The sequence below is a fragment of the Chlorocebus sabaeus genome, chromosome 16 (assembly GCF_047675955.1).
Source record: "Chlorocebus sabaeus isolate Y175 chromosome 16, mChlSab1.0.hap1, whole genome shotgun sequence".
NCBI lineage: Eukaryota > Metazoa > Chordata > Mammalia > Primates > Cercopithecidae > Chlorocebus > Chlorocebus sabaeus.
The window spans coordinates 27,465,238-27,485,433 of record NC_132919.1 but is presented as its reverse complement, the minus strand read 5'-3'; the positions used below and the strand labels follow the sequence as shown (position 1 = coordinate 27,485,433).

The 20,196-nt window shown below is 40.1% G+C and overlaps 2 protein-coding genes across 2 annotated transcripts in view; one reads left to right on the top strand and one right to left on the bottom strand.

Annotated features, from left to right (window-relative positions):
• NUFIP2 (nuclear FMR1 interacting protein 2) overlaps positions 1 to 8,969 on the top strand; it is a 37,496-nt gene extending 28,527 nt beyond the window's left edge. Inside the window, exon 4 of the mRNA XM_008010880.3 lies at positions 209 to 8,969. Within this exon, the coding sequence (XP_008009071.2) occupies positions 209 to 261 (53 nt within the window). The 3' untranslated portion in view covers positions 262 to 8,969. The remainder of the gene's footprint in view (positions 1 to 208) is intronic.
• A 1,216-nt stretch (positions 8,970 to 10,185) lies between these two features.
• Positions 10,186 to 19,010, bottom strand: CRYBA1 (crystallin beta A1). The gene is made up of 7 exons (XM_008010879.3): positions 18,896 to 19,010; positions 16,867 to 17,040; positions 15,600 to 15,664; positions 14,502 to 14,620; positions 12,615 to 12,756; positions 11,034 to 11,176; positions 10,186 to 10,618 (listed from the first exon to the last, which is right to left on the bottom strand). Exons 1-7 carry the CDS (start codon positions 19,008 to 19,010, stop codon positions 10,471 to 10,473), a joined length of 906 nt encoding a protein of 301 aa, XP_008009070.3. The 3' UTR covers positions 10,186 to 10,470.
• Positions 19,011 to 20,196: the final 1,186 nt, after the last annotated feature.

Below are 20,196 nucleotides of genomic sequence, written 5' to 3'. Positions count from 1 at the left end.
TTGGAATTCATTGGAATTCCAAACAGCTACTTCCAGGTTGAGAAACTGGATCATATGTGTGTTAGTACAAAGAGGAAATGGGCTTGAAGTTTTGTTTTCATAAAACAATGAGGCGATTTAAATGATGGTTATTTGGGATTTGTTATTGGAACATGGGTATTTTGATGTTCTAGAACTTATTTTTATTTTTATTTTTTAACCTTTCTAGATCCCAAAAGGATAATCACTTACAATGAAGCCATGGATAGTCCAGATCAATGAAGGACCAGACTGCCTATTCGTAACCTTTCTGCAGCATTAGAGCCATCGTTCATGGGGGACACAAGGCTTTTATGCTCCTAGATCTTCAACGCAGCAGAGGAACCATAAGTAGAATCACAGGATAATATATACAAATATATATATATACATATATATATATATATAGTTATTTAAAAAAAGGCAACTGAAAGTAATTAGACTTCTTAAGGAATCAAATTTATTTCAAGAGACTACACATGGTTATTTAATCTCCGGTACTGAATAGGTTTTTTTTCTTCTGTTAGTTTTTGTTTTTAAGTGTGAATGCAAGTGATTAATGAATACAGACTTAACAAGTGTGGTTCTAAAGTTCCTGCTGTCATCAACTTGGGCAACAAATGACCCACTGGAAAGGCAAATCCACTTAAAAGATCTCTGTATCTTGTTCTGTGACTGAAGTGATACACTAATCACGGGGAACCCAGAATGATTCAACATTTTCCCCCACTCCTCCCTTGATCTTTTTGGTTTTACTTTAATTAAGCCCTGCGAGAATGCTGGATAAATGCCTTGAAGTTAGCAGGGTGTATTTTTTTAGCGAATATGATTTGCATGTCTTGCCAGGAGTTAAGCGGCCTCTGTGGGGTGTTGGGGGAATACTTTATTTCTTTCCATTTATTTTTTGTGGGGTGGGGGGATAGGGGAGGGCATTGAAGTTCTACAATTCTGGAATAGTTGATGGTACATAGTTAACTTGGCTTCGGTTACATATTGGACTTTAACAACTGAAGAATCTATGCGTGTCATTTAAAGAAAAGTTGCAGAACAAGCAATTGGCTTAGATATACAATCTGGAAAAATATTCCTGTGCCCATATTTTAATGTAATTGTATAACTGGGAGCAAAAATATATTCTGCTTTTCAACTGTAGGTGCTCCAGACTTGCTCTCTGTCACTAACACTAAATGTGCTGTTTTCCTTGTTTTTCATCAAACATTTAAGACAAACTTAGACCTTTCTGTAAATTCTCTTTTAATTTCTCAAAAAAATCTAAAAGGGGAAGTAAAAAGTCCATGAAAACTAAAACTTTTCATGTTTTTAGCCAGTGAGAAGGTAATAAACCCTGACTGTAGAAGGTGTGTTTTCATGCAAACTATACTTCTGAGCTTATTAGCTTCTAATTATATCTTAATAAATATATTTTATTACTAGAGCAAGATGGGTTTTTAAGGAAAATAATGTGAAATTCTGGAAATTTTCTTTGGGGCAGAGAAGAGCATTAGCCCTGTCTTATCATTACATTGCCATCCTGTTGCACTGCAGCTTGTGTATAGCATGCTAAAATAAATTTTTGTGTGTGTGTGCAGAAATTAAGGGTCCAATTGAGATTGGGTGATGTTAGCATAATAACAAGTTGTCTGGCCTGACACAGCATCACATCACACACACAGAAATTAGTATATCCATGTATGTCAAATACAGGTTAAAATATCAGGGCATTTATATAAAGAGTTGTAGTCTTCTGATAAAAGTAGACTGGATCCCCTGGGGTATTTGGGGAGAAAGTAACTACTTTTGCTCTACCCCTAGAAATGTCCAGTTTTGAGTGACTGTAGTATGGATGGGTTTTCTTGTTTTGTTGATTATTTGAGGCTTTTAAAACAAGTAGTTCATGAAAGAAGCTGTTGGACTCAACATAGAGTAGAGTAACTATCTTTTTAGTCTGGATTTCTGCCCTGCTTAGATTTTAAAAGTATAAGCATGGATTGCCAATTCCACTTGATGTAAACAAAACTTTTTTTTATACATAATATATATATATATATAAAATAACTTATTGTATCAGTCCAGGTTCAGAAACTTGTGGTAGGCCAGTTCCAGATAGTTTCATTTCACCTGTAAACTGTATCACTTTTACTGATATTGTAATTTTCAAATGTATAATATGTTTACAGATGTGCCCTGCATTTAGTCTGCCTTGTTCCTATTTTGATTTTTGTTGAGTCTCCTGCCTGCTTGCCAAAAGCTAGGATGCTTCAGGCCCATGTACAATTGAAAGCAGAGGCATCCTTGAGCTTTAAAGCATTGAACAAACTGGAAAATGCAACATACCACATAACTGAAGTGAAAAAAGTCTGTGTTTTTGTGTTTTTTTTTAATAAAAATTTTCAAAAAGTTTAAAAAAAACATATAAGGTTGATTAAAGGGAAAAAAGGCTCCAGTTTGTTTTACAGGTTTTAAAGTTCTGCTGTGTGTTCAATTGCCTTGTGTAACCACTTGTCGCCTTAGGGCCAGATTCCCCTCACCACTCCCCCTTTTTAAATGTCCATTTTGCTTGCCTGGAATTTTAAAGTTCTTCTGTCTCACAACTCACAAGAAACTTTCTGGGTTTGTGACATACAGAGATTGAATGAATATATATTTGAAAACGAAAAAAAAAAGACAAACCCAGCCCCCACCTGAATTGGGCTTTTTAACTTAGAAGCAACACTTGATTGAACATCTTTAGAAAGCTGTTGCTTTTCTAATTTCTTTCCATATCCCTCAGGCCTCAGTGTTTGGAGAAGCCAAAAAGAATGTATCACTTCTCTGTCTGTCCAAAGGTTTTTGAGAGTCTCACTTTTAAATGAAACAATGCAACATTTCACTTTGATTTCTCCACTGAAATTTCCTTGATTATATGGTTAGAGGTATGTAGTTAGGAATGTCTGTTAACTTTCTGAGAACCCTAGTGCCCCATCATATTAACTGGCAGTATTTTGGGGGCATTAGGTTAATAGACTTAATTGCCTAGGTACAAGCAGGACTTTGGGACAAATCTCTTTGTGCTGTTTGGTAACACTTAACTCTATTTGTTGCAATCTTTCTCCTTAGGTCCTCACACAATTCCTTACAGAGCACTTATTAAAAAAAAAAAAAATCTTAAGAGTTGATCTGTTTTCTGATTATTTTGTGTAAGCTTCTAAACAGACTTCAGCTGTGATTAATTTAGCACATTTAAGTAACGTGTTATTGTTTGGTATAAAGAATTTTCCTCCAACTCAGAGTATTAGTACTGTAGCATAAACCAAATACAGTCTAGAGGGGATTTTTAACATCCCTCCATTATAAAGACTGAAAAAGGGGTGTGTGTGTATGTATGTGTATGTGTGTGTTGAATGTGTGTGAGGAAAAGATGGAGATATTAAAAATTAGTAAATGAATGTGTATAAGACATTAGTATTCAGAGAATGAACTTGTATTTATTTTGTGCCATTTGTTTTCATTACACAGAAAAAAGTCAGGTGGTTTAAATCCTTAAAAGGGTAGTATTGAAAAATGGCACTAAGAATGAAATTATGACCTATTTTTTTAATAGCTATGAAGATACTAATTATGGGTGAAGATTTCTTTTCAAATCTGTTTTGATTATTGTAGGCTTCTGTGTCACATACCACTCTTGTAGGTGTCCTCAATAATCCCTTTTTCCCGCAAAACACACAGGGTGTATTATCTTTCTCTTTATTCACCCTCACTTTGCTGAACTGAAGTTAATTACATAGCCTTTCTTCTAACCTCCTTAGTAATGAACCTTCACATAAAGTGTATTTACAGCATCTATGGTAGCCAGCCCTTTCTCCTCTACTTTCTAGGAGGGGATTAAATTCCAATAACTAGGAATTTAATAACAGATTTTTTTTTCTTTGAAATAAATGGCCAGAGAGTTTCTCCATTTTAGAATTTTGCTGTCCTCCTTAGTCATCTGCTTACCTAGTCATTACTCAATCTGCAGAAACTTCATAAAGGAAAAGTGCTGCATTGTTTTACAAATAACAGTTTTAGGGAAAACCTCAACTATGGGAGTTGTCCACAATACAAATTTTCAAAAAACATTACATAGCGGTAATTTCATACTCGGTTGTTAGACTTGTTGCTTCCCCACATCAGAGGCATCTAATGATTTATCTTTTGTAATTGCTGTAAACTTTTTAAAATAAAGCCATTTAGTGTGAAATTGTCAGGTATCAAATGGCTATTGGAAAGGGACTTTACTCAATTTTAATTCCACTGTAAATAAGGAGGGAGTCATTCCTGCGAGGGTCTCTTCAGAGAAATAGGTTAAAAGTCCAATTTCCAGGTATTATGAGTGTAGTTATGCCACTGGGCCATATCCTCAAATAACAACAGCTGATCCCTCTTGTATAAATATGTTAACTGTGCAGAACAGTTATGCTATAGGACAAATACAATGGTCCTTAGGGTCAGATTGGTTGATGCCACACCAGTCAAGGTAGAGTCTGATAGGGCAGTATCTTAATAACCCTACCCATGACTTAACTGTTGGATTTGAAAGGAAAACGTAGGATTTGCTCTCCTCCCCTTCACCCCCACAAAATTTTGATAATTTGTTTAAAAGGGAGAGGCAGAGGAAAAGATTAGAAGCATAAATAGCTGCTCTAAGTTTGCCAGAGGCACATAGCTTAACATTAGTTCTTAATATCGATGTTATTTTTTACTAATGTAATTAGTCAACAGAGCACCAAGATTCTTTCATGGTGAAAAAGGTGGGCTTCTGTTTTGGTATTTTAAAATGTTTCTTTTAAAATATATATCACCTGTGTGAGAACCGGGACCACCTGGGAGAGTGATGAATCATTGGCTCTACTCAAAAGCATTGCTTTACTGAGTTTTAAATTTCACACCGTTTTGCTGCTCAAGAAAGGTCTTAAAGTAGTTAAAGGATGCCAGCAATAGTCCGAATAGAATTTTCGGTTGTCTGCATGATAAAAACACCCAGTGCAGCATGATTGGAATATTGCTTTTGCATTACTGGGAGTGGTACATCAGTTATGGGCTAGAAACTATGGAACAGCCATCCTGGGATGCTGATTCAGACTTCCCTATTTATCCATACAATTTTGTTATGTCCAGAGTTCTAAAGCCATTTTATAATACTGCAGTATCTCCCCCCCTCTTTTTTTTTTTTTTTGAGACGGACTCTCTGTTGCCCATACTGGAGTACAGTGGTGCAATCTTGGCTCACTGCAACCTCCACCCCCTTGGTTCAAGCAATTCCCCTGCCTCAGCCTCCCGAGTAGCTGGGATTACAGGCGCACACCACCATACCAGGCTAATTTGTATTCTTAGTAGAGATGGGGTTTCACCATGTTGGCCAGACTGGTCTTGAACTCCTGACCTCAGGCAATCTGCCCACCTCGGCCTCCCAACGTGCTGGGATTACAGGTGTGAGCCACCGTGCCCGGCCAAGTATCCCTTTTCTACAGCCTTACTAAACTAGCTACAAACATTTATTTTCCAATTTAGTTTTACTTTCAGTGCATATCAAAGTTATACTCTTCAGACCAACAAACTAACTTGAGGGCAAATTATATAGCTTTCCGTATACCCTTTTTTCCTCAGGTGCTAATCAAAGGCTCTGAAAATGGATACTGCTTTAGTAATGTCTGCATTATTCTTAAAATGCTTATTTCTTTTGCTAGATGTAAAGATTTGGTGTTAACGAAAGTGGTTTTAATATGTAAATATGAATGAATGCCTTTAGTTTATCCTGTTTGTCTATTATTATTAGTCTGTTTTCATTTATCCTTCATAGAGGAGGATCCTTTCATGATCTTGAATACATTTCATTAGATACTGTTGCATTTTAAGAATGAAAATACAACTGTTTTCTGTCTTAGATTAATCCTGCTGCTGCTATGAGAAACTGAAAATCAAGAATGTGATGCACTTTTTACATTACTATATACCATACATATACCATAGGTTGCTTTGATACCTTTACTGTAGCACAGCCACTAACAAGAGTGAGTGAATTATAAAATTCTCTTTGGGAGGGAATCAGTACAAGTAACTAATTCTTAGCTGATATTGGCCTATGAAGGACAATAACTTAGGAATATAAGAATTCTGTTAATAGTAGTACACTTTTTGGCCTTAAATGTCTTCTACTACTGAAAATAGTTTAAATCTTAGCTTTGTTTCTATTACTCCCTCTCTCTGCCTCAGAAAGAGGAATTGGGAAGAATGGCTTAAAGGATGTGGTGTCATTGATTTGTTGCTGATCTTTTAGAAAACATTTGTCTATGTAAGCTGGGGACTTAATTTTGTTTGTATATAGAGAAGAAATAATGCTGCCCTGAACCAATCAGATTTAGTTTAAATCAAATCAATCAAAACTCCAACTATTCTGTTTCTCTTGTCTTTTTACTTAGCAAAGGAAAACTTTAGCAAGAATGCTACTTGACAAGAAGAAAAGTCATTTCTCAAGCACATACCCAAACTTGAAGGTGGTGATTGAACCCAAAATAATGGGTGGGAAACACCAAATGAGGTGGAGGAATATGAGAAAGATGTGTGGGCCAAAGCTATCTGGTTATATTTTGATGTTGCCAATATCGCAAAGCCAAAATTTTAATTTGCTTATTTAATATATTTGTTGGCCAGAGATCTATTTTTATATCAATGTGCCTTGCGTGTATATTAAAAAAAAAGAATTGGAAAGGCCATGTAGTAATGCCTGAGATAGTTGATGGTTCTTACCACCTCACTAATTTTTATGCAGTATGAAATGCTCATTCTATTGCCCAACTGGTGCTCTCTGTTTAAAGTTATAGATCTTGTCAAACTGGAACTATTTTATAAGCTGGGGAAGTGATTTACTTTTTTTGTTGTGTCTTTTTTGTTCTTAATCTATTAGTGGCTGTCCTGTAGTGGGAAATAATTAAAGGATTCTTCACTCCCTTTTCTTCTCCCTTCAGCACCTTCTTCAAGTAAACATTTCTTGTGTGCTTTGAAAAAAGTTTCAGCTTGCTGTCTCTTTTAGTGTTTTAAAGAAGTGTTATACAAAGCATTGTTTGCAAAATGTAGGGAGATAATGGAGTCCACTTTAATTTGGAATTCTGCGTGAGCTATGATCCAAGTTACCAGCTCTTTCCAACTTTAAAAATTTTGTTAAAAGCACCTTGCTTAGAAAATTTAAAATATTTATGTCTGCAACAATTGTCTCAAAATAATAAACTGTGCAATTCTTGTCATTAAAAAAAAAGATCTGAATTCTCCCTAATGTGACTTGTTAGTTTCTCTCTGTATTTCCTGCCAGTGTAAATGTGAAAGCTTTGCTTGCATTACGTTTTAGAAATGCATTTTGCACACTCGAATTTTGCCGAAGCTCCGTGAAAAGGTTAGATCTAAGTAGATGAATAAAGCTATGCACATGTTTTGAAAGTTTAATTTGTGTGTCATTACCAAAAGTGACCGATTTGTCCTTATTACTTTGCTGTTCTCAGCTTTACCATCTTTGGAAACTTGGCTCAAAGTTATATAGGTCTGGGCTAGCTCATCAGTGGAACTAGGAGAGAGGAAAACTGGCACCTATTTTAATAAAGTTCAATTTAAACGAGAGCTTGACTTGTATCTATTAAAGGGCTTTTCTTGAAACAGGGCAGTTTTATCAGCTTTACAAATCATTGGATGCTCTTCCTTAGTAATATTTTGGTTTATTTGATCAAATAGAAATGGAAAGTAATTCAAACTGAAAGACCCTTTTTTGTCACATGGAACTTGGTGACAATTTTATGTCTTAAAGCTGGTTTAAAGGTAGGATAGCCTTTTACCTTTATTGCTGTTGCATAAATTTGGTTTACTGAATTGACTGGCTTGAGATTAGAATTATTCAGTTGTTTGTAAGATCAAAGCACAGGTGGTTTTAAAGATAACATGTATGTTTTAAAAAATTGCCCAAGCTAATTAGAACAAGTTTAGAAATTGGGTACATTTGGTTCAAGTGCTGCAATGTGCATGTACTAAATAGCTTTACTTTGTGTGTATGTGTACTTATAATGTATAGATGTACTGCCCAGGTTTTGTCAAATCATCTTTTTTAAAGCTTTTTTTTTAATTGCTTCAGGACTTTTGTAGGAGAGGCTAATATGTTTAAGTAGAAGATATTACTGATGGTATTTTCCCCGTGTTCCTACATATAAAATAAATATTTCCATTTTATAGCTTTTTCAGTGTACAGAAGAGGGTTACTTCTTCATCAAGTATGTTGCCTTTGAGGACACAGCAAAACCCTTCTATATGTATCTTCATTGATAGTGGCAGTTAAAAACAAAGTCATCCAGTTAAGACTCGAAAGGTGACCCATAATTAATTGCATGGCCTTAAAAGGCAGAAATGCAGGAGTGTAGCAAGCATCATCTTAGATGGCTATGGTTCCTCTTCCGCATCTGTCAGTAGTTCACTTATGTTCAGTCTTAGAACCTATTGGAAAAGCAAAGTAATTTCTCTGTCTTGTGCAGAGGCACTTAGGAGCTGAGTTACATCTTAATCTAGGGGAATGGATGATAAATGGAGTACAGTTATGTTAATGGATGTTTTCCCTTCCCCCTCTCAAAAAAAGTTTCAATGTTTGTTTTGCCCAGTCAAAAATATAGGTCTTTTCTAGATATAAGAACAGTGACCAGAAATTTTCCCTTTTGCTAAATGCTTAGGTATTTGCTATAGCTGTTTCTGATGTCATGGATTCTGAGGAAGTGTCAGTTACGTGATGATCTTCCTTTATTGTTGTCTTACTTCATCATGTTCAGTGTTTTAAAAATATAAATTACAAACACTCTACAACCATACCCAGATTTACTTATTTTATCAGAAAAAAAAAACTTGAGAAATTTGTAGATCAAATTGAGAGACAATAAGTGTACATTGTTGAATAAAAAATTTTAAAGTTTCTGAGGTGTTTGTTATCTTTTGTGTGCTTTAATTTTTTAAAAAGTCTTTACTGACGAATCTTAAATTCAACTGATAAAAAGTAAAAAAAAAAACAAAAAAAACAAACCTGAAAACTAAGTTTGTGATATTGATAATGATTTTTTTTCCAAAGGGTCAAATATGTGAAGAATTTAAGTCTTAAGTGTACTATGGTCCTGTGATTTTTTTTTTTTTTTAATCAGAGGTTTTTACAGTGCTTAGAATTAGCTTGCTTATTGAAAAATCCAGAGCTATCCTGCCTTTTTGCAGGACATTAAGTCTTACGCTTTTCCAGTTGAAATAAATCAAAATTGAGCTAAGCAGTTAAGCAACTAGAATGTTAAGCTGCCAAGATTCTGAATTTATTCATAACTTTATGTTGAAACATGTGGCAGTACACACTGGAGAAACTTCCTGTTTCTATAGTACTGATTTGTCACAAGGTGAAAGGAAAATCAATGCCAACTTCAGCATTATTAGAAAGAGCAGGAGATGGGAGGAAAGGACATAAAAACATTTACCAAAAGTGTCAGTCACTATAGAGATTGATAACATTTAGGTCATATGCTTTATTGTTCTTTGAGATAAGGAATAATTGTCCTTGGCCTGGTAAGTGACTTGCAAGGACACAAGGAGAATGTGGAGTTTTATGGAAGCTTAACTAAAAATTCTCATCCAGGCAGGCGCAGTGGCTTAACACCTGTAATCCCAGCACTTTGGGAGGCCACAGTAGGTGGATCACTTGAGCCCAAGAGTTCAAGACCAGCCTGGGCAACATAGTGAGACCTCATTTCTACAAAAAGTACAAAAATTAGCCAGGCACAGTGGCAGGCGCCTGTAGTCCCAACTACTCAGAAGGTTGAGGCAGGAGGATCACTTGAGCCCAGGAGATCGACGCTGTAGTTAAGCCAGATCGCACCACTGTACTCCAGCCTGGGTGACAGACCCTGTCTCAACAACAAAAATTCTCATCCACAGGCCAGGCGTTGGTGGCTCATGTCTGTAATCTCAGCACTTTGGGAGGCCGAGGCGGGAGAATCACCTGAGGTCAGGAGTTTGAGACCAGCCTGACCAACATAGAGAAACCCCAGCTCTACTAAAAATACAGTAATTAGCTGGGTGTGGTGGTGCATGCCTGTAATCCCAGCTACTCGGGAGGCTGAGACAGAATCTGGAATCCGGGAGGCGGAGGTTGTCGTGAGCCGAGATAGCGCCATTGCACTCCAGCCTGGGCAACAAGAGTGAAACTCCATCTCAGAAAAAAAAAATTCTCATCCACATAGGTGTGATTTATGTGAAGCATGGTAGTTAATTCAGTCTACAAAGTTTTGTTTTTTTTTTTTTTTTTTTTAATGACGTTTATTGTGGATTTCAGCAGCTAACATTTGAAAGCAATGTCTGTGAGCAGAACGTAAAACTCATTCTAGAGTTTTAGCAAGGTCTCATGCTTGAGGAATTATCGTACTTGGAGCTTTTAATCAGCTACTGTTGGATTCGGCGAATCGATTGGATCTGGGAAGTCTGGGCATGAGATCCCCACTCTCTCCAATGTTTATAGTCTCCTCCGTGATGGTCACTTTCCAAGATATACTGATACCCACGATATCCAGGATATTGGTAGCAAACCCAGCTGGGAAATTCAAAGTACATTTCATTATTAAAACTAATTAGGAATCTGGTTAACACCCCAAAATCTGAGCCTCTTTCCTCAACTTAATGGTATGGGATGCTTTTAGTCTTAGAAAAATATAGCCATCCTAAATATATCAGGCACTATTTGTAAGCATAATACAGCTACAGCTAGTTGATTAGCCTTAATCATCAAAAGAGATATAAGTGAACATAAATTCTTCCATAGAGGCATGTCTGGGGGAGATAAATCTGCAACCTTAAGTGGTAGTTGGTATAAAGAACTTGTGATTCAAAATTATGTATAACTAGAATGTGACATCTATACCAATACATATGAAATCTGATTAAAACAACCATTGATGCAACTTCAGGAGTTACTTTGAAGTGTATTCCCACCCTGTTTTTGTACTTACGCCCCACTTTGTATCTTCATGGAGCCGACTTCGTTGTTGAGCCAACCCATGGCTTGCAAGGAGGGGTAGTCATCAGAGATCTCCCACTGGCGTCCAATAAAGTTTTCCTTCTCAAAGATGGTCATCTTAGACTCCTTATGATTCTGCAATTCAGAAATTGTTTTAAAATGTTCAGTACTAGTGCTATGGCTATCATTCACGTTTTTCAAAATTGAAACACTTTTTTGGATTACACAAGGAAGCACATGATAATTTATTTTAAAAAGATTAAGGCAACAGATATGTGAGAAAAAAGTTACCCATAATTTTGTTTATTCCAATTTAAATACCATAACATTTGGAATGTACAAATAACTGATATACTATTTTGGAACAATGAAGAGGATTTGACAGTGGGAAAAAGTACTAACAAAATGCAGCCAACCAAGGGATGAATACTCACTAATGTGAAAAAAGATCTCACAAATTAATACAAAAAGTAAGCCCAAATATGTATGTGTGCGCTTGCATGTGTATGTGTGTTGTTGGAAATAACCTGTATGTCCAGTAGGGGACATGAATACTACACAAGCATTAAAAAGGCAGAGACCAACCTGTATGAACTTCAAAAATGGACAAAACTGTTTGATGATAGAAAGTGGTAGGGGAGCAACTGAGTGGAAAGGGACACCAGGGAACTATGATGGAATGTTCTTTATATGGTTAGGGTGTTGGTTACATGGATCTATATATTTTCAAAACTCATGAGAATATGCACTTAGGATCTGTGCATTTTACTGTATGTCAGTTATACCTTAGGGTGGAAAAATGAAATATTTTTTTAAAAGTGAGATTGAAATAATTTCCAGATAGGGAACTATTTGTTTGGATTAGAGCTATTTCGTTTAACTTCTCCATCCGTTGAATTTTGGCAAGACTTTGAACCAAGGTGAGATTATTAACCAAAATCACGAGAAACTCACATATAGACTGAATATTTGGAAAGGTTCTAGCCCAACCTAACTCCTAATACAGGGATCATTTTTCAGCACACCCCTGAAGATCATCCTGCTTTCTGCTTGAACTCTTTCCAAAGACCAGAAACATCCCAGCCTGATGCATTATTGAGTAATACTTAAGTGTTCAGAACAAGAAGATGATTATCAATCAATGTAGATAGATAATGGAAGACTAGCCTATTTTTTAGTCATTCCCACTTACCAAAAGGTTACTTCAGCATTTCCCTGTTTCTGCAGTAAAATGTTGCACAGATTGAAATTTAACTGGCCAAGGATTTGCTTTTTACTACAGGGTAAAGACTTTCACTCATTTACTAGTGTTTCACAAGTTTATTGGGCTCTTGAGTATCCACTTATTGCCACCTGTAAGACCCTTAGTTTTAGCTTAAGGGAAATACCACCTGGTGGAGAAAAATCAAATAGCAGGCTTAGAGGAGAAAGTGATGTTTTCTCTTTTTTTTGCTTTTGTCTTTTTTCCTGCCACATTCAGCATAACTGATGAGAAATAGCATGAACGTCAGTCTGTCCACACCCTCTTGTCCCATCCCTCATATGCACAGAAGTGGAAATTTCAGAGACTCACAGCTGAACAGATGGGGCGGAAGGACATGAGACGCTCAATGTGGTAGGCATTACTCCCACTCCAGGCATCCCAGCGAGGGTATTCTCCTCTCTCCAGGATAAACTGTTGCCCACAGAAGCTGGTATGCTCATAACCAATCCAGCTGCCAAAGACATGTAGTGTTTGTTCATGGTGTTCAAAGCCTATATGGCCTTGGGGAGAAGGCATCTTTCATTTTAGATAAGTTAATAGTGGGGTAAAATATCAAGCCAATCCCAGTAGAGCTGTACAAACTAATTTATCACAAGAGGTGAGGAATGAGTTGACAGGTATACTAAGCAGGTTTACGAATGTAGTATTTGTTTTGGGATTATTACTGAAAAGGTCTGTCTACTTCACTGGTCTGAGTGAAGTGTATTAGCAAAGCCAATCTAAAATTGTATTTCCTGGCTGGGTGTGGTGGCTCACGCCTGTAGTCTCAACACTTCAGGAGGCCAAGGCAAGCAGATCGCTTGAGCCCATGAGTTGGAGACCAGCCTGGGAAACATGGCAAAACCCCTTCTACAAAACTCAAAAATTAGCCAGGCGTGGTGACACACTACTGCAGTCCCAGTTATTCAGGGGGCTGAGGGTTGAGCCTTGGAGGTGGAGGCTGCAGTAAGCCATGATTGTGCCACTGCACTCCAGCCTGGGCAACAGAGTAACGCTTTGTCTAAAAAAAAAAAAAAAAAAAAAAAAAAAAAAAAATTTTTTTTTTCCTCAATACCTGGTTCAGGATCTGGTGACTGACTATTGCAAGCTTGTCCAACCTGTGGCCCAAGGGCTGCATGCAACTCAGGACAGCTTTGAACACAGCCCAACACAAGTTTGTAAACTTTCTCAAAACATTTTGAGTTTTTGTTCTTGTTAGCTCATCAGCTCTCGTTACTGTATTTTATATGTGGCCCAAGACAATTCTTTCAGTGTGGCCTAGGGAAGCCAAAAGATTAGACACCCCTGGACTATTGCTTTGTTGGCTCAAGCCAAACCTGTTGACTTATTCTTAAGAAAGCACAGGGATGAACAAGCAACTGATGGATTACTAGTCTCTTTTTTCCTGTGACTTGCAAGTTCTTTCTCCTAGTGCCCCATACTTATACTTAAAACTTGAAACACTCAGTTCAGTTTTTCACAATTGGGTCTCAGTGATGACACCTTAAAGTGTTACTTCTTTCAAAGGACTGAAGAGCTTAATTTTGGTGGCAAGCAACTTGTGGAAGTCTATCCACATGCAAGGCCAGTTCTGCCTAGTCAAGGGCGAGTCTTTTCCTTAGGTGTTTTCAGGCTAATGATAAAGGCCTCAACTACTCTGCCAAGAGTCAGAGGACAAAAATGAGAAGGTCTCCCTCACCAAGATTAACCATCAACAAGAAACTGCCTGAAAGATGAATCAGGAGCTAATATGTCTCTGGAGTCATGGGGTTAAGGTTTTTTTTTTTTTTTTTTTTTTCATAAATTAGCTAACAGTGTCTGCTCTGGGACATGCAGGAGGAGAGTTAGCCATAGAGGCAGCCACTTGACACTTTCTTCTTTACCAATTTTCTGCAGGCAAGAAAAACTCAAGGGTCTTGTGGCTGTTCTGAGGGCCTGTGAGCCCCAGAAGTAAAAATTTGATTACTGCCACTGCCCCACCCCATTGTATGTATTTCTTTATTCAGCCCCTGAAATTTAGTACCAGGCCTAAGAACCTCATGTCCCTTTTAGCTTTGGCTTACTAAATTATGCATGTAGTGATTTCTTTTGAGGTCTCTCTCTGAGAAATGACTAGAGCCTAGGGGGACATCCTTCTTCCCCTATCCCCACTCTATGGTCCCATGTCTGAAGGGACTTGAAATAAGGGACTGTGGTTCTACAGAGATCCATACTCACGCGCCACATTCCACCTTGAGGGACCGGACATTATCAAAACTGCGCTCAGAGACATTTGGACAGGAGCTGGTGAACTCCATCCTCTTGCCCTGAAAGTTCTCCTGATCATAGATGGTTATCTGAAATGAGATTGAATGGCACAAGAGAGCTAGCACCTGGTACATCAGGAAAAACAGAGGCCCAGGTCAACAGCTTAACTTGTGTCTGACTCAGTGCTTTCTGTTACCAGCTGTAGCCTGGGATGTCTGGTGAGGTCTCTTCCAGTGTAGACAGGGCAGGAAGGGGTCTGAATTAACGCCACTGGTTGGTGTTCATTTGCCCAGAGTAGGGATGACGTGGAGGGAGGATTGGTTTATTGTAGAAATGGTCTGAAGGGATAACAGCTAGACCAATGGACAGGCCAAGGACTTATGGGCTCCCATTCCACCACAGTTCCTTCATAAGCATGGCCCAGAGGCCAGGATTCTGGGAGTCCCAGGAGTTCCTTACAGATTCTTAGCTTCTCCGGCCACACCCCCATAGAAACCTAGGGTGTAAAGGAAAGTTATGGTCAACCTTTTTGCACTTTGAACTAAAACCTGGCTTGTGGACCTGGCCAGAGGACCACTCCCAAAGCTGTGAGTTGGCCTCAGAGTTGACCCAATGAGGAGAATGGGGAGTGTTGGAGAGAGGCCAGTGAGAGGCCTGAGGATCAGCCACTTCAGCCAATGGTTAAAGCCAACCTCAGGCTGGGAGGCTGAGTCCTGTAACTGATTTGGGATCTAGTAGTAAATCTCTTTATGGGCCCTCATTTTCTCCATGGATATAATCATTGCTGGGGTGCTGTATTTTAAGATGACTTTAGTGGGAAGGAGAGAGGAGTTAGGAAACTAGGTATCAACTCCCACCCATCATTGGCATCCAGAGTCATCCTTCCTTTGTCCAACAGGACATCCTGAGAGATCCTTCCTTCGACAGCACTGGAGCTTGTGTGGACCTTTCCCCTACAAACTGGGGTTTTTCTGGTCAGTCACTGCTTCATGGATGAGCACAGGCTTGGGGCCTGCTCTGTGCAGCATCTCACCCCTGCCCTGTTGGATGTGATGGGGGTGGGCTTACCTTCCATGGCCCCAGGGACCCCTGCGTAGGGTTGGTCTGAGCCATCTTCGTGGTTGGAAGGGTTTCTGGAAGACAGAGCACACATGAATGAGGTGGCTTCTGGGGAGGAGGGTGAGGTGACGGAATGCCTTGAAAGGTAAAGGAGAATTGAAGTCTGCAAGACAGACTTTGGTTGGAATTCTGGCTCTGCCGCTCACTAGCTGTGCCTCGAGATTTTGTTGTTGTTGTTGTTGCTGTTTTGAGACAGGATCTTGCTCTGTCATCCAGGCTAGAGTGCAGTGGCACAATCTCACTTCACTGCAACCTCTGCCTCCTAGGCTCAGGCGATCCTCCTGCCTTAGCCTCCCATGTAGCTGGGACTACAGGCATGCACCACCATGCCCGGCTAGTTTTTGTATTTTTAGTAGAGATGGGGGTTTCACCATGTTCACCAGGCTGGTCTTGAACTCCTGACCTCAAGTGATCCACCCACCTTGGCCTCCGAAAGTGGTGGGATTACAGGCGTGAGCCATCACACCCAGACTGAGCCTCAGTTTTTCCATTGGTAAAGCTTCAACGTGCAGAGTTATTGTAAGGATCAGAAACAATAGGCTGGGCACAGTGGTTCATGCCTGTAATCCCAGCACTTTGGGAGGCTGAGGCGGGTGGATTACCTGAGGTCAGGAGTTTGAGACCAGCCTGGCCGATGTGGTGAAACCCTGTCTCTACTAAAAATACAAAAATTAGCCGGGTATGATGGCACACACCTGTAGTCTCAGCTACTCGGGAGGCTGAGGCAGGAGAATCACTTGAACCTAGGAGGCAAAGGTTGCAGTGAGCTGAGATCTCGCCACTGCACTCCAACTTGGGCAACAGAGTGAGACTCCATCTCAAAAAAAACAAAAGGATCAGAAACAATAATGCAGGTAAAGCACTGATAAGCGTTGTAACCCTGTCCTCTCATTTGCTTTCAGGTGACAGCATTGCCTCTGTCCGCAATATAAACTCTTTGGCAACCGCCTAGGCCAGACCCCTCATGTGACTGGCCAAACAGCCAGCCATGCCAGGATCCCAAGCTCCAAACTCCCTTGTAACCCTTCACGGTCTCATCCTTATCTGGCTCCTTTCTTTCTCTCTCTCTCTCTTTCTTTCTTTCTTTCTTCGGAGTATTTTTGTATTTTTAGTAGAGACAGGGGTTTCACTATATTGGTCAAGCTGGTCTGGAACTCCTGAGCCACCGTGCCTGGCCATTCCTTTCTGCTTTTCTATCTCCTAGGTCCTACCCAACCTTGACCTTGCCTCCTCAGATGCTTTCCTGCCTTCTCCAGCCCACAGCCACTTGCCTTCTTTCTTGATCTCTGGCACTCATCACAGTACCAATCTGTATTCTGGTTGTTGGATGTCCTGGTGAGCACCTCAATGGCAAGCCCTGGGTCTTCTAGGGGATTGGTATAGCATCGTGCTGAGCACATGTGGGGATGAGGGATTGGGAGACATTGAAAAAGACTTATTGAAGGAAAGTGAAGAAGAAAAGAGTTACGGTAGTTAACACTCAACAATGGCTATCTACATGTCCGGCCCTGTTTTAAATGCTTTACCTGCATTCACGCATTTAATCTTCACACAAAGCCTATGAATTAAGAATCATCATTATCCCCATTTTACAAATGAGGATACTGAGGCTCATAGAGGTTAGGTAGACAGTAAAGATGGTAGGATGAATTTGAAAAAAGGAATCACAGAGCAAGAAAGAGGAAGGAAAAGAGCGGGGAGGAAGGGAAGAAGGAAGACAGGCAGGTGTGTATTAGGTTTCTTGACTTAGGACAGATATTCATGGCCCTCCATCTGGCTGGTATCGGGCCCAGGAATGATGTGTGTAAACTCTGTAATATATCTTTCCATTCTGAATCTCTGAATAAGCAACATTTCCCAGGTCCTGCCCCCATACCTTCTCCCTGCTCATTTCTTGGGGGCTCATGCCCACCCCCCAGCCTTGGTTGCTAGGGCAGTGGTTATTGCTATATAAGTGACTCCTCTTGGGATGACAAGAGAAGGCTGCCTTCCGCCAGAGTTCCCCAGTCTTCTCCAGCCACCCTAGAAGGCTCTACACACTAGGCAGGAGAACTGGGCCCTCTCCTGGTCATGTCTCTGCAGGGCAAGGAGAGGAAGGGCAAGGGCACCCTGAGGGCCTTACTCACCCAGCTCCTGCTGCACAGTCTGGGTCTCCATCTGGTGCCACTTGCTCTGTGGCCCCCCTCTTTATAGCCCTGAGGCCTCTGGCCTCTGGCCCTGTCAGCACTCTGCTCTCCCTCTGCCTTTGTTCCCCCTGATCCCCAGAGCTTTGGTGGCTCAGCTTGCTGGGCAGGCATCCCTTGGGCCTTTGTTTAAACCAGGGATACAGAAATCCAGAGAGGCCCCTCTGTTGTGGGCATGGCTGGCTGCTGCAGGCCTTGGCTGCTCTAGTCTTTCTTAATCTTAGAGCAGCTAGGGGGTGAGGACAGAGGTTTCTGCCATGAGTATTTGTCTCTTGTCCTTCTCCAGGTTCCTCACACCACCTTAGGATCTTCCTAAGACCCTGGGAGACCCCATGTCATATCAAACACATCAAAATGCACCTCACTTCCATACAGGATATGCATTTCTTGTTGTTTAAAAATGTGAAAGAATTATTATAATTCTGAACTCTATTGAGAAAAAATGGTTCATTGTATTCTTGGGAATCTTTTTTATGCTGTATTTATATATAACTATGTAAGAGTTGACTTCAATTGTAGTTGACTAACAGACATGAGTCTCTCTGTACCTATTTTATTAAATATTCCTTTTACTTTTGTAATTTTCTTTTAAAATTTTGGAGCTATAACTTTTGGGGTTTTTAAAAAAGAATTAAACCATTTATTGAATAACTCCTATATATTAGACATGTGTTAAATGCTTTCCTTGAAAGGTTTGAATTAAATACTTTTCCACAAGAAAAGAAAGAAATACTTTCCCACAGCCACCACAACAGTGCTATTTTCACCTGTTTTCCAGATGAAGAAACTAAGACAGAGAACGATCAAGTGACTTGCCTAAGGTCACAATATTTATAATGGCAGAGCCCAGACTCAAACCCAGTTCTGAAGTCACTGCCCTGCACTGGGCCTCCCTCGGGAGTAATGCATAAATGGCCCAAAAAATTCCGGGAGAGGAAAGAGACCTCCCTGGCTAGAACTGCAATTCTGAATATAAACACTGAGCATATAAGGGTTGCAACTTTATCTGTTTCAAAAGGGGAAGGAGCCTAGAAATGAAGCAATTTTTCCTCCTCAAATTACTTTGACTGCCTGTCCCTTTGTCTTTAATGTTAATTCCTTTCACCATTCTGCTCCCAAACAGGCCAGGTCCCATGTCAGTTCCAGGAGGAAAGGGCTCTTTCAGCCTGCAGGCCATTGTCGGGCAGCAGTAGGAGGGGGAAGAAGGCAACCCTCTGAATACCTCCTCTGGACTCACCATCTAGATGTGAAGGGTTCACCTGCTCCATCTCAGATTCCCAGGGGCCTTCCTGTGACATTGTCTAGGCAAGTGGTGATAGGGACCTAGATGTCCTTGCTTCTCCCCTCTAGCTCACCCAGGCCAGGGGCGAGAATTTCTGCCATCCACACCTTCAAAACCAATTTTTTTTTTGTATTTTTGAGACAGAGTGTCGCTCTGTTGCCCAGGCTGTAGTGCAGTGGTGCGATCTTGGCTCACAGCAACCTCTGCCCCCCAGGTTCAGGTGATTCTCCTGCCTCAGTCTCCTGAGTAACTGGGATTACAGGCACCTGCCACCATGCCCAGCTAATTTTTTTGTATTTTTAGTAGAGACAGGGTTTCACCATGTTGGCCAGGCTGGTCATGAACTCCTGACCTCAAGTGATCTGCCCACCTCGGCCTCCCAAAGTGCTGAGATTACAGGCATGAGCCACCATGCCCAGCCAATTTTGAAGTTTTACTGTATTGTTTTAGGTCTTTGGAAATCTCACAGGCCCAAGTTACTATGTATATAGTACCTTAAAGGGTAAAGTGACTTCTCCCCAGAAACTTCAGGACATTTGATGAAGGTTAGGTAGGGGAATCGTGGGCCTCCCCAGGGGCCCTGAAGAGGCAGATGTGTTCTTCAAGCATCACAGATATTGTGAGAAGCAAGAGGCTGCAATGGATGTGGAGGTCTTTGAGTCAGGCAGATGTGGGTTCATATCCCAGTTTCTCGGCTGGGAGATTTGAACAAGTCACTCAGACTCTCTCAACTTCAAAAATAGAATATCTGCCTGATACATTGTAGGCTTATGATTCCTTACCCTACTCTCTTTCTAATGACAGATACTATTGAAAATTTCATAGCAGCTTGGAGAGAAGAAGAAAGTTCTCCCATTTCCTCTGCAGCCCCCGACTCAAGTTTCATCAGTGCCCCCTTTTTTTTCAGAACCAAAAATAAGGGGGTGAGGTCTGGTATGTATTCAAGTATTTGCAGATTTGGGCAGAACGTTCCAGACCAGGTGTGTCCAATGTTTTGGCTTCCCTGGGGCACATTAGAAGAAGAATTATCTTGGCCCACACATAAAATATACTAACACTAATGATAACTGATGAGCTAAAA